General features: G+C 47.6%; 1 protein-coding gene across 1 annotated transcript in view; it reads left to right on the forward strand.

Annotated features, from left to right (window-relative positions):
- The window catches only part of Col23a1 (collagen type XXIII alpha 1 chain), a 304345-nt gene that overhangs the window by 17941 nt on the left and 274079 nt on the right, over nucleotides 1–12325 (forward strand). Inside the window, exon 2 of the mRNA XM_059270491.1 lies at nucleotides 9723–9789. Within this exon, the coding sequence (XP_059126474.1) occupies nucleotides 9723–9789 (67 nt within the window). The remainder of the gene's footprint in view (nucleotides 1–9722; nucleotides 9790–12325) is intronic.

Here is a 12325-nt window from a genome sequence, read left to right on the forward strand (position 1 = left end):
GTGTGTGTGTGTGTGTGTGTATGCATGCATGTGCACACGTGTATGCATGTGTGGTATGGTGTGTGTGTGCATGTGCACACATGTATGCATGTGTGGTGTGATGTGTGTGTATGTGTGTGTGTGATGTGGTGTGTGTATGTGCATGTGCACACGTGTGTGCATGTGTGGTGTGGTGTGGTGTGTGTGTGTGAGATGTGGTGTGTGTGTGCATGTGCACATGTGTGTGCATGTGTGGTGTGGTGTGTGTGTGTGTGTGATGTGTGTGTGTGTGTGTGTGTGTGGTGCAGGTGTGCCTCTCATGTCACACCTACAGAGATCAGAGGATAACCTTTGGGAGTTGGTTCTCTCCTTCCCCCATGGGTTCCAGGGGCAAACACAAGTAGTCAGGCTCCTCTAGCAAACATTTCCACCTGCTGAGCCGTCTTGCAGTCCCCCAGCTGTCGGCTCTTACTGCTCATCATCCTTGTGTTCTATTGAGATTCTTGGATAAATGAGTTTGTAGCTTTCGTCAAATTAGAAAACGTTCTTGAACATTACCTCTTCACATCTTTCTTTCTACTCTCTTCTCCTGGGGTGGCTCCAGTACATGTAGTTAGCCTCCTGAAGCCCCATAGCCCCCTGCCTCTCTTCTCTTTTTTTCCTTTTTCATAAAGTTCTGTGTTCAATGAATGCTCTCTATGATCTCCAGGTTCACGGGTCTTCTCTTCTGCACTTAATCTGCCATTAATTCCTCCACTATGTTCTTCATCTCAGACACGGCCATTTTCACCTCCAGGACTCTAATCTGGGCCTCTGTAATGCCTTTGGTGTTTCCTCTTCTAGAACACATGCACTCGGTTGCAGGAGTTGTCTTGTGTCTCCATGCTAATTCCAACATCTGTGGCCATTGTGGAGTTTTGATTAATTGATTTTTCTCATCCTGAACCCGATTTTCCTGGTGGTGATTTCTATTGACTGTTGGAGTTTTAAAGTTTCTATAAATATTCATGAGCTTTGCTGTCAGCTCAAGATGCGGCTTTAGTTGCTGAGAGTAGAGCCCAATGGTTGTTTGTTTAAATTACATTTTAGTGTGTGTGTGTGTGCGTGTGTGTGTGTGTGTGTGTGTGTGTGTGTGTGTATCTGTTTGTGTGTGAGGGGGTTCATGTTCCAAGGCACACGTGTGGAGGTCAGAGGAAAACCTTTTGGAGTCAGTTCACTCCTTCTACCATGTGAGAGTCCTAGGGTTAAACTCAGGTTATCAGGCTTGGCAGCACATCCCCTTACCTACTGAGCCATCCTGGGCCCATAGCTCATTCTGAGGAGTGCTTGCCAAGCATGCACAAGACAGTCCCCAACACTGCATAAACTGAACGTCATTGACCATGCCAGTAATTCCAGTTCTGGAGAGGCAGAGGCAGGAAGACAGGAAGTTCAAGGTCATCCTTAGCTACCGAGGGACATCAAGGCCAGCATGGGCTAGAGATCCTGTCTCAAAACAAGCAAGGAAAAATAACCTTTAAAAAACAAAACAAGACCTGGGCAGTGGCAGTGCTTGCCTTTAATCCCAGCACTTGGGAGGCAGAGCCAGGCGGTTCTCTGTGAGTTTGAGGCCAGCCTGGTCTACAGAGTGAGATCCAGGAGAAGCACCAAAACAACACAGAGAAACCCTGTCTCAAAAAACAAAAAACTAAACAAACACACACAAAAGAAAGAAAGAAAGAAAGAAAGAAAGAAAGAAAGAAAGAAAGAAAGAAAGAAAGAAAGAAAGAAAGAAAGAAAGAAAGAAGCTGTTTCCATTATAGTGAGTTAATTGTGACAAGATGGGAGTTCATACAGATGTGAGTGGGCATAGGACAGTGGTTCAGTGTGGCCTTTTGATAACATGTTGCACATGCCACAGTAGGCATGCTCACATCAGTATCACCACAAACATGTGAGTAAGGTGTGTGCTGTAATCGTAGTGATGACATCACTAGATGAGAGGATGTTTTAGCCCCATTACAATGTTACAGGAACGCTTGTGGCACACAACCTAGCCTGAGATTGCTGGTTCCCCCCTGCTGAGGCGTGACCCTCTAGATGCCTGATGTGGCGTATTTTGGAGAGTTGCTTTATGGAGTCCACTCCTGGACACGGTGTCCTTTGCTTCCCCAAGTGTCTTCTAGCTGCTGTTCCCTGCAGTCCTTTCTAGTAGTTCTCCTGACCCCAGGCAGTTTCCTCACCCACTCCTGCTCCCTGGGGCTTTACTCACTCCCCAGATGGGCCCTCAGCAGATGTCTGTGACGGTCTCACGGGATGGACATGCCCTCCCAGGGATGGCTTTGGCTCCGAACCGGGTGCTTCCCACTTTGTGCACTCATAGCTTCCTACTTGGATGGGAACAAACCTGCCTCTCATTACCCTGAGCTCATGTCCCCCCCCCTTTTTTTTGTCAGCTCTAATATGCATGTAAAGCACTTTCAGAGCTGTTCATCCGCAACCCTGTGAGAAGCAGCTTAGCCAACCAGAGCACATGGTTTATGTGTAATTTCGTCTGTCTTTACAGTTTGCAAAGTTGCTTGGGCCAGCCACACCCCTCACCTTCTCCAAGGTCCTCACATACGATAATTCTCCTTTCCTCATGGTCTTGCTTTCCATGATTCAAGTTGCCCGTGACTAATGACAGTCTGAGTATAATGAGAAAAAAAAAATAACTTCAGAAATAAACTACTCCTAGGTTTTCATCTGCACGCTGCTCTGAGTAGAGTGATGAAACCTCACAGCATCCTGCTGATTCTAGGATATGAACCATGCTTTCCTCCACTGCATCTACATGGTGTGTGCTACCCACCTGGCATTTCCATGGCTTGATGACCTAGAATCTCCTGATGCACACGGCTGTCCTGAGGAAGCGTCCAAAGGTCACTAGGAACCTAACTCTGTATCACAATGCCTGTATCATTCTCCTAGACCGACTCATCACACGGGCAATGTATCATGTCCTGTAGCATCACAAGGATGACTGGACAACACCATCTGATATTTTGAGAGAGCACAGCCGTATTAACATGTTTTGTTACAGTATATTGCTACAATTGTCCTATTGTTAGTTATTATGAGTCTCTTTTCTATCTGGTGAACTGTATAAGTATGTGCAGAAAACTATTGTTTCTATAGGATTTGGTGGTGTTTGCAGTTTTAGGCATCCACTGAGGCTCATGGCACAAATCCCTGCAGAGGAGAAAGGACCACTGAGCAGTGTTAATATAGTCAGAATCGTTGGTCACTGCCTGCATTCCGTCTTCAGATTCTCTGGCTTCCCGGGAGACTTTTGGTGTAGTTGGTGTCCGGCCATTAAAGTCCACGCTCTCTGGTATTCAGCCCTATGCTTTTGACCAATACATAATCACGTTCACCTTGTTCCATACAAGCAGACTCAGCAGTCTGTGTGAACTGTGCTCAGTGTCTTCCCCTCGGCCAACCTTTCTCAAACATAGACCTGATTTCTATCAGTAGAGTTTTGGGGGGCATGTGTGTATGTGTGTGTATATACTCAGGTGCATGTGTGCGCATGCATGCACACATATGTACATGTACATGGAGGTCAGAGATCCACCACAGGTGTCCTTCCTCAGAAGCCCCCCATCTCGTTTTTTGAGACACTCACTGGGACCTGGGGTCCAGTGATTTGCCTAGGCTGCCTTCTCAACAGGCTCTGGGAACCTGCCTTTCCCTGCTTTCCCAGTACTACCTTGCAAGCATGTACTTGGAATGCACCTAGCTTTTTATATGGATGCCGGGGATTGAACTCAGGTACTCACACTTGCATAGTAAGCATTTTATCAACTGAACTGGCCCCACAGCTCCCAGGGCCTGGCTTTTGGGAGACATGAAAATTGCTTGGAAACAGAAGTCATCTTGCTTTGGCTTGGAATCGGTTGATACTAAGATTTGGATCTAGACCCGACACTTCCCTCCTAGTCTCAATTTTCCATCTGTAAATGGGTATGACCAGGAGAGCTGAGGGCTGTTGGCACAGTGCCTGCTACATACAACTCTTAAGTAGCATCAGCGGCTTCTCTGTTTGGAGTGGTGGGGAAACGCTGCACCCTAGGATTGCTGCTAACAGTGATGGGGCCTGTGTATACTTTTCCTCTTGAGGGAGAAGGGAGGGCAGAGAATGTGTGGTAGTGGGGTTCGGTCCCAGGTTCTGCTGTTTGTGGAACCTGTGTTCTACCTGGGCCCATCCTGCAGTGGACTGTCCTGGAGAGGACAGGACCATCTGTCATTGTTTTTTTTTTTTTTTTTTTTTTTAAATGCCCTTAGTTGACTATGATGGAACATGCCCATAATTCCAGCAGTTGGGAGGTGGAAGCAGGAAGATCAGGAGTTCAAGGTCATCCTCAACTACATAGAAACTTTGAGGGCTGGATTATCCAAAATTCTGTCTCAAAAAAAAAAAAAATTGACTGAGCATTGTAGCACACGCCTTTAATCCCACACTCGAGGACAGAGGCAGGTGGATTCTTGTGAGTTCCAGGCCAGCCTGATCTACATATCAAGTTCCAAGCTGACACTGCTATATAGTAAGACCCAGTCTCCAAAAAAAAGCCCCCACAGGGCAGTCTCAGAAGTCTCTCTTGGCTCCTGTGCTTCTTCTGAAGTTTTTATATTCTTCTGAGATGACTACACCGGAGCAACGCAGAACTTCTAACAGCTGATTCCCCCCCCCCCCCCCCCCCCCGGTGTTGAGGATCAAACCGTATACTAGATAAATGTTCTACTACTGAACATCCCTAGAATAACTTGTGTGTGTGTGTGTCTGTGTGTGTGTCTGTGTATCTGTGTAAGTGGTGTGCATATCTGTGTATGTAGGCACACACATGCATGTATTCACGTGTTCTCATGCATGTGGAAGCCAGAGATTGACATCAGGTGCCCCCACTTTATGTATGCATGTTGTATGTATATATCCACAGCTTGCCACTTCAGCTAGCCTAGCTATTCCGCTTGCTCTGGGGAGCCCCCTCTCCACTTCCCTTGAGCTGAGGTTACAGGTGACCTGCTGTGTCCACCCAGCATTTATGTGGTGATCTGGACTCCAGTCCTCAACCTCACATGCCAAGTGCTGCTGAGCCGTCTGCCCAGACCCAGGATTAACTCTTTAAATAAGCACGTCACTGCAGTCTCAGTTGGGTCTGTTTGGATGGTATTTGGGTCGTATTATAAACCTGATTCCTTGTTATATTCATCTTTCTAATGCAGTTTCCTGACTGTAATGGTTTTATGAAGGGAATCTCCGTTCTTTCTAACCCATCCCCACTGCCCAATGACTTCCCCATAAATAACTTTTTTTTTTCTTTTTTTGTTTTTGTTGATTTACTTCTTGGGGTTTATTTTGGAGAAAATTCCCTCGAGTAGGGATTTTCAGCCAAAATGTTTTATGGTTTCATTTACAGCATTTCACAGAAATAAATCATTGCATACTTTCATTGTTGTTTTCTTTTTATCTTTGAACTGGGGTCTCACTGTGTAGTCTAGGCTGGCCTACAATTCTTGAATTCTAATAATCCTCTGGCCTCATACTCCAGGAGAGCAGAGTAGCTGGGACTATGGGTGTGTGCCACATTCAGCTCAATTCTTTTCTTTTTAATTTATTTTTATGATTTTAAAGTGTGTGTGTGTGTGTGTGTGTGTGTGTGTGTGTGTGTGTGTGTGTGTGTGTATAGATGAATACAGGTGCCTGCAGAGGCTGGAGGAGTCGAATGTTCCTGGAGCTGGAGTTCTAGGTGGTTGTGGCTGCCTGACATGGTTACTGGGAATTAAACTCAGGTCCTCTGAAAGAGCAGTCCATGTTCTTAACTGATGAACCATCTCTCCAGAGCCATCAACTCACTCTGTGTGTGTGTGTGTGTGTGTGTGTGTGTGTGTGTGTGTGTGTGTGTGTATGTGTGTGTGTGTGTGTATGCTGACCTGTGGTTCCCATCCATTCAAACCATTTGAGAATGTGGCCAGATGATTTGAGCTCTTATGGGCTATTAATAAACTTACCGACAGATCACAGTTGAAAACGGAGATTTTTCCCTTATTTTTCCCCCTTGTAAGTTGCCTCCAAACTCCCTGTTTTCCTTCTCTGGGCTTCTGGAGAGGAACACTCCCAAAGCCTCTTGTCTGTTCTCAGAAATTCATCCTTTATTTGCTCTGCAAGGAAGGCCATGTTCGCACTTGGAAACCCAGGACCGTATTGTATGCAGATGCTGGGGTGCCGCCAGATAATTGAATGGAAAGAGTCGAAGCCTTTAAATCATATTTTAGAAGCCTGGACACAAAAGAAGAGTCTCTTAAAATTTAAAAAGAAAAAAAAAAGCATAAAGATTTTGAGATTGAGTTTCCAACTCAAACATTTCCTGTGGAGTTCAGCTGTGTTTCCAAACTCCTGGATGGGGAGGGGCTGGAGTTGAGAGAGGGAAGGAGGGAAGGGCAGAAGTCAGAGATCAAACTGCATGTTCATGAGCCATTGAGAAAAGCAAGTACATACAGGAAGCTAGAATAAAGCACAACATGAAAACTCAATCCCAGTGGCCTGGGATAGTCCTGGTAGCCTTAGCCAGGAGTGTTTCTTTTCCCATGTGTAATTCCCACTCAGGCTTTCATTTTAGGATGAGCATAGCTTTAAAGTCATTGTGCGCTCCCTCGGCTCTTGCCCTGTAGGAGAGCAGTCCAGGTGTGATAGGTGCCATTAAAAGCTCATCTTCAACATTGTATGCTTTGTTAGGAAAGGGATGAGGGAAGCCTTCCTGCTGTCATGTCTAGCTTAAAGAGCTTCTTGCACAGTGAACCACTGTGGACTAGAGGGCTGGATTCTCTCCTTTTGAAAACTGCTGTAGTGTTTGCAGAGACTTTGGGGAAAGAGAGTCCTGAGGTCCTGCCCAGGCCTCCAGTTTCTGGGCAGGCCATTCAGTGGGGAGAGGAGGGGATGTCCTGGTACACAGGCCACAGCCCCTTAGCAAGGCTGGCGGTGGGAGAAGGCTGATGTTCCTTGCTGTCCCTGATGGAGCAGGTCTCCTGCTGAGGAGTGGGAGCTACAGGGGCTTCTGGAGGTTGGGCCTGGCTCACAGGGGCTAACTTGGCTGCTCTAGACTAGAGAAGAAGTGGAGGTCCAGAGGGAGCTGAGAGTCTGATGTCCGGAGACCCAGGATCTGATTCCTGGGGCAGACTGAGGGCCAGGGAGGTGGGCTGAGGATAAAGTTGCCACACTCGATGGCTCCCTGGCTGGCCTGGCACTGTGTGGTGTTCATGGCCTGCCCAGCCACCTTCCTTTCCTTTGCTGTTATTTGCCCTTAACCTCAACTGCTCCAGCTCAGCCTTCTGAGGAAGAGGCTTGAGGAGACCTTCCAGAACACCGAGAGTGTTCCTAATAGGTTCTAGACTGCTCCAGCCGGAGGTACCTTGGGCTTGGCTGGGGTCCTGTGTTCAGTGACACCCCAACTTGGTACTGTTAGAGAAGAAAGGGTTTGGGACTGGAGAGATGGCCCGCTGGATGAAAAGCCTGCTATGAAAGCATGAGGACCTGAGGCTGGATCCCGTGTTAAGGAATCTAGGGTGACCACCCACACCTCTAACTGAGCACCAAGCAGGGAGGTCCCTGAGGCTCCCTGGCCAGTTGATCTAACCAAAATATTGAGCTGTTGTGTCAATGAGAAAATTAAGGCAAAAATATATGATGTTATCCTCTGGTTTCTATACATGCACACATATGTGCAACACACACACACACACACACACACACACACACACACACACGAACACACATACACACAGACACAAACACCAAAACACACAAAAAGGGGTCCTTGTTAAAGCATTACATGGCAGCATCAATTCTAAATAAAGCATAAAGGCGGGGGTCCTTTTATAGCCAAGAACCATTGTGGGCGGTCAGTAGATCAAGTAGTACCAAAGGGGAACTCTGGTTAAACTCACCAGACAGAAACAGGACTTTTGCTGGAGACAGGTCAGAGTGGGCAGACATCACCTAGAAGCTGATAGAGCATGAGGAACCCCACCAGGATTCTGGAGTGGTCAGATACCACAGCTTAGGGTGGGGGGATGGGTTGCTAAATTGACTTAGCAGGGTTCATGGCTAGCACTGAATTTTACAAGGAAGCACAAAACGGACCCAAGAGAAGGCTCAGAAGCTTGATTTTATTTGATCAAGCAGAGAACCTTACCTCCCAACCCTTGGTCCCCTTTCACTTCCTGTAGCACAGTGCTTAAAAGTTACCTCTCAGAGCCTGGCGGTGGTGGCACATGCTTTTAATCCCAGCACTTAGGAGGCAGAGGCAGGCGGATCTCTGTAAATTCAAGGCCAATTTGTCTACAGAGCGAGTTCCAGGATAGCCAGGGCTACACAGAGAAACCCTGTCTCAGAAAAAAAAAAAATTACCTCTCAGGTAGAAAAGGCACCCTTCAGTGGTAAGGCATGTATTTTTAGTATCAGTCTGGGTTCTATCCCCAACGCCTCAAAAACATATAAATAAATAAACAATACTTTTCCCCCTTTAAGGAAAGACTTGTTTTCAGTGTGTGCTTGTGTTCGTTCAGTGTGTGCACCAAAGATGAGCATAGGTGTCTGTGGAGGCCAGAAGAGGGCATCAGGTCCCCTGGAGCAGGAGTTATAGGTGGTCCATGTCAGTCCTCTGTAAGAGCGGCAAGTGCTCCTAGCCCCTGAGCCACGTCTCCAGCTCCTAAATTTACATCTTTATGTTTGAGCCGGAAGCACCAATGCTAACGCTGGTGAGTGCACTACACAACTCAAGTTGGCAGACTACTACGTTGGCTTTGTTCGCTTTTAGGGTTCCTGACTACTGTTGCCACGCCACCGCCCTACCCCGCAAAGAAAAGAGTTAATGCCCTCTGTATCCTTAGGGACTTCAGCCCTGGCTCATCTGGGATGAGATGGTAGGCCAGTTGCTCTTCTCTAACCCTAGCTTCTTCCAAGCTTCCATCGCCTCACTGGGGATGACTTTAATTCTGTCCCACAAGTTGCCCTGTGGCTGGGTAGCTCAGTGATGCAGCATGTGCTTAGCCAGCAGGAGGTTCTGAATTCAGTCCCCAGCAACCAAAGATTTGCCAGGAGGTCAGATCAGGCCACGAGCACACCAGAGCTGTCCCTGTGAGTTACCACAGTAGCATGCCATCCCTGTGGCATTTCTTTTCTTCTCTCCCATGTCCAGCACAGGGCTGGGCATGCATGGAGACTTTTGTTAAATTCTACTGAACCGAATTATCTAGGCCAAGGATCCCTGGGGAAGGAAGAAAGGAAAATGTCATAGTGAATTAGGCCAGGACCCCAAGACGATGGGAGAAAGGTTCCGTGGAGCTTCCTGGCTGAGGAGAGGACAGTTCTTGGGGGCCCAGAGAGCTACCACAAGGGCCAGTTTTAATCTACCCCTGCCCCAAAGCCTCTCCTGTATGCCCTCCATCCCGCTTCTCTTGCCTGGCAGGCAGCCACCTCGGTTTCTTCTCCTACTGTGCTTGAACGTGTAACACAGCAGAAACCTGACGCCTTCTGTTGAGGACTCATCAGTCATAATCAGAATTGTCCAGTGGTCGTTATTGCTTTCCTTCCCATTAGAAAACCGCCTGTAGAATTTAATGACCTTTAAGACGTGTTCTGGAAAATACCAGAACCGTGGTGGAGTTTTCCACTTCCCTGTTCTGCAACTGATCTTCTCTCCCAACTTTTTGTCTTCTGGGTTCAGAAGTTGGATGGAGTCGCCAAGTTCCGGACAGTTCGGGAAGCCCCCTCCGAGTGCGTCTGTCCCCCAGGTAAGTGATGGTTTTGTTCCTTGCTGGCTCCTGACATCTGGAGGCCTAGCCCTTCTCCCTGCCATGTGGTTGTGAAATACTCAAGTCACCCTCAATCAAGAGGGTGGTCTGGTGCTCCAGGCTGTGGCCCTCTGGGGATGATCCTGGGACCTTGCCTCCTTGGCTTCCCCAGGCCACGAAGGCTGGTGTGTTTTGATCAGTGGCATTGACTGGAGCTCTCAGGGAGTATTAAAACTGGCCTCAAACAAGGCCTCAGTGGTGGGAAAGTACCCGCCCGCTGAATGAGTCTGTGGAATGAGCCAGAGGATCCACCCTCCCTGCTGCGTGATTGCCGTGAACCGCGCTCTGATTGCCACAGGGAGGGAACAATTGGTCGAGCCTGAAGTTGGTTTTTGTTGTTGCTGCTTTGGGTTGAGGAAGAGGATGGGACCAGAAAAGCCAATCTGGGCCATTTGGGTGATCAAGTCTTTCTGTTTTGCTGGAGTGGACTGGGAGGGCCATGGATAAAAAATGGGCTTCTGGGTACCCTATCCATGTGGCTCAAATCCAGACGCGTAGTGGGAATGAGCATGGAGCCCTGTGTGACCGTGACTAAGAGTTTGGTGTGGAGTTTCTACTCTGGGCTTTCAAGGTTGGACTGAGTCTTGCTTAGGATGCTGTGTGGCATGGAGAGGGAGAGGCTCATGGCAATGCGTCTCATGCTGGAAGGGGTTTTCTTTGTGTGTGTGTGTGTGTGTGTGTGTGTGTGTGTGTGTGTGTGTGTGTATGTTCATGTGTATATGCTCATGTATGTGGAGGCCAGAGGTTGATGGTGGTGTCTTCTTCAGACACTGTCCACCTTAATTTTTGAGTCAGGGTCTCTCACTGAACTTGAAGCTCTGCTGGCTGACCAGGAGCCCCACGACCCACCTGTGTCTGCCTCTCCAGCACTGGGATGACAGTGAATGCTAACCCACAGAGCTTTTTACATGGGATCTGAACTCGGGTCCTATGCTTGTATGGCTAGCACATCATCCCCTGAGCCATCTCCCCAGCCCTGAGCTATGGCTTTTGTAACTAGTATAGAGCAGGCAGGAGCTGAACCAGTGTTCTCCACCAGCATCTCCCAGTTTACTCCAAGGTACCCAGAAACCATCAGTGTCTCAGGGTTAGGGGCTTCTTCTGCAAAGGTGGATCTGATGGGAAATTGTGTCTCTGGACTCAGTGGAAGATTTCATGGTTGAGTTTGAGCCTTTAGTTGACACTGAGGTTCTGAAGAGGAAATATAATGTGGCCAGTAGTGATTCATGGGTCAGAATTCAGAGATTATACTTAAGTGGGGGAAAATTTAAACCCATCAGTGAATTTTAGATGATCTATAAAATTTGTAAATGTGTATCTTTCTTTTCCTCTTTCATTCTTTCTGAGTGTTGTATTGGGGTAGTCTGTCTTCGTGGGCTCTGATCTAAGAATTAACCTGAGATTCAGCCACATAGGAGTTAAAAATATCCTGGCATCATTTCCTAACAACTACAATGTAACAGCTACTTGTGTGTTATAGGTCATCTTGAGATGATTTAAATATACAGGGAGACGTGCATAGCCTATGCAAATACAATGCATATGCAAATATGATGCAAATGTGCATGCAAATATAATGCTGTTTTATGTAAATGACTTAAGCACCCTGTAGGGAGATGGACAGGTTCATTGAAGCACTCTCCCATGGACACTAAGGGACCCTTTTAAATTTCTGTGATTTATGTGAATAAGTGTAGGGTTTTTTTAAAGTATATATGTGTGTGTGTGTGTGTGTGTGTGTGTGTGTGTGTGTGTGTGTGCGTGTGCACGTTTGTATGTGTGTGTGCATGCGTGCAGGCACCTGCAGAAGCCAGAAAAGAGCAGTAGATCCCCTGAGGTTGGAGTTATATGGGTGCTGGGAACCAAACTCTGGTCCTCTGGACGATTAGCAAGTGCTCATAACCACTGAGCCACCTCTCCAGCTCCTGTAAGTGTGTTTTTAAATTGGGACGCACAGCCATTCACGGGATATCATTTCACACTTTGCAACCAGCATTTTGGACTTCTAAACTGTTACAGAGTAAAATAAAAACATCCTAGAATGAAAGTCTGAATATTAACATCTGTAGGTGTGGTCTACAATGAGACCGTTGCCGGCCACGCTGGCTAACAGAATCCTCACTGGTCTCAAATAAGGAAGTGAGGTGGAGAGAGGAGGAGGAGGCAGTGAGGGGAGCACCCCACCCTCAGTGCCATGCTTCAGTTGTCCTGAGGGTGCCTGGCTGTGATGTCACAGACAGTGGGGCTCTAGGGATGAAGCAGCAGCATCTCACTGGTCTACCGCCCGCCTGTGTCCACATCTCGCCACCCCCAGTCTTAGTTCTCACTTGAGCCTTTCAAGTCCTTCATGGACACAGTGGCCTGGCACGCACTGCCTGAGACTAGAAAAGCCCTTCCCTGTAACACCAGGGGCCTGAGTTCCCTCCCTCTCTTCAAAGCTCTGATCAAAGAGCTCTGAAGACTGTAGGGCTCTGGA

Source organism: Peromyscus eremicus, chromosome 8a (genome assembly GCF_949786415.1).
Source record: "Peromyscus eremicus chromosome 8a, PerEre_H2_v1, whole genome shotgun sequence".
Taxonomy (NCBI): domain Eukaryota; kingdom Metazoa; phylum Chordata; class Mammalia; order Rodentia; family Cricetidae; genus Peromyscus; species Peromyscus eremicus.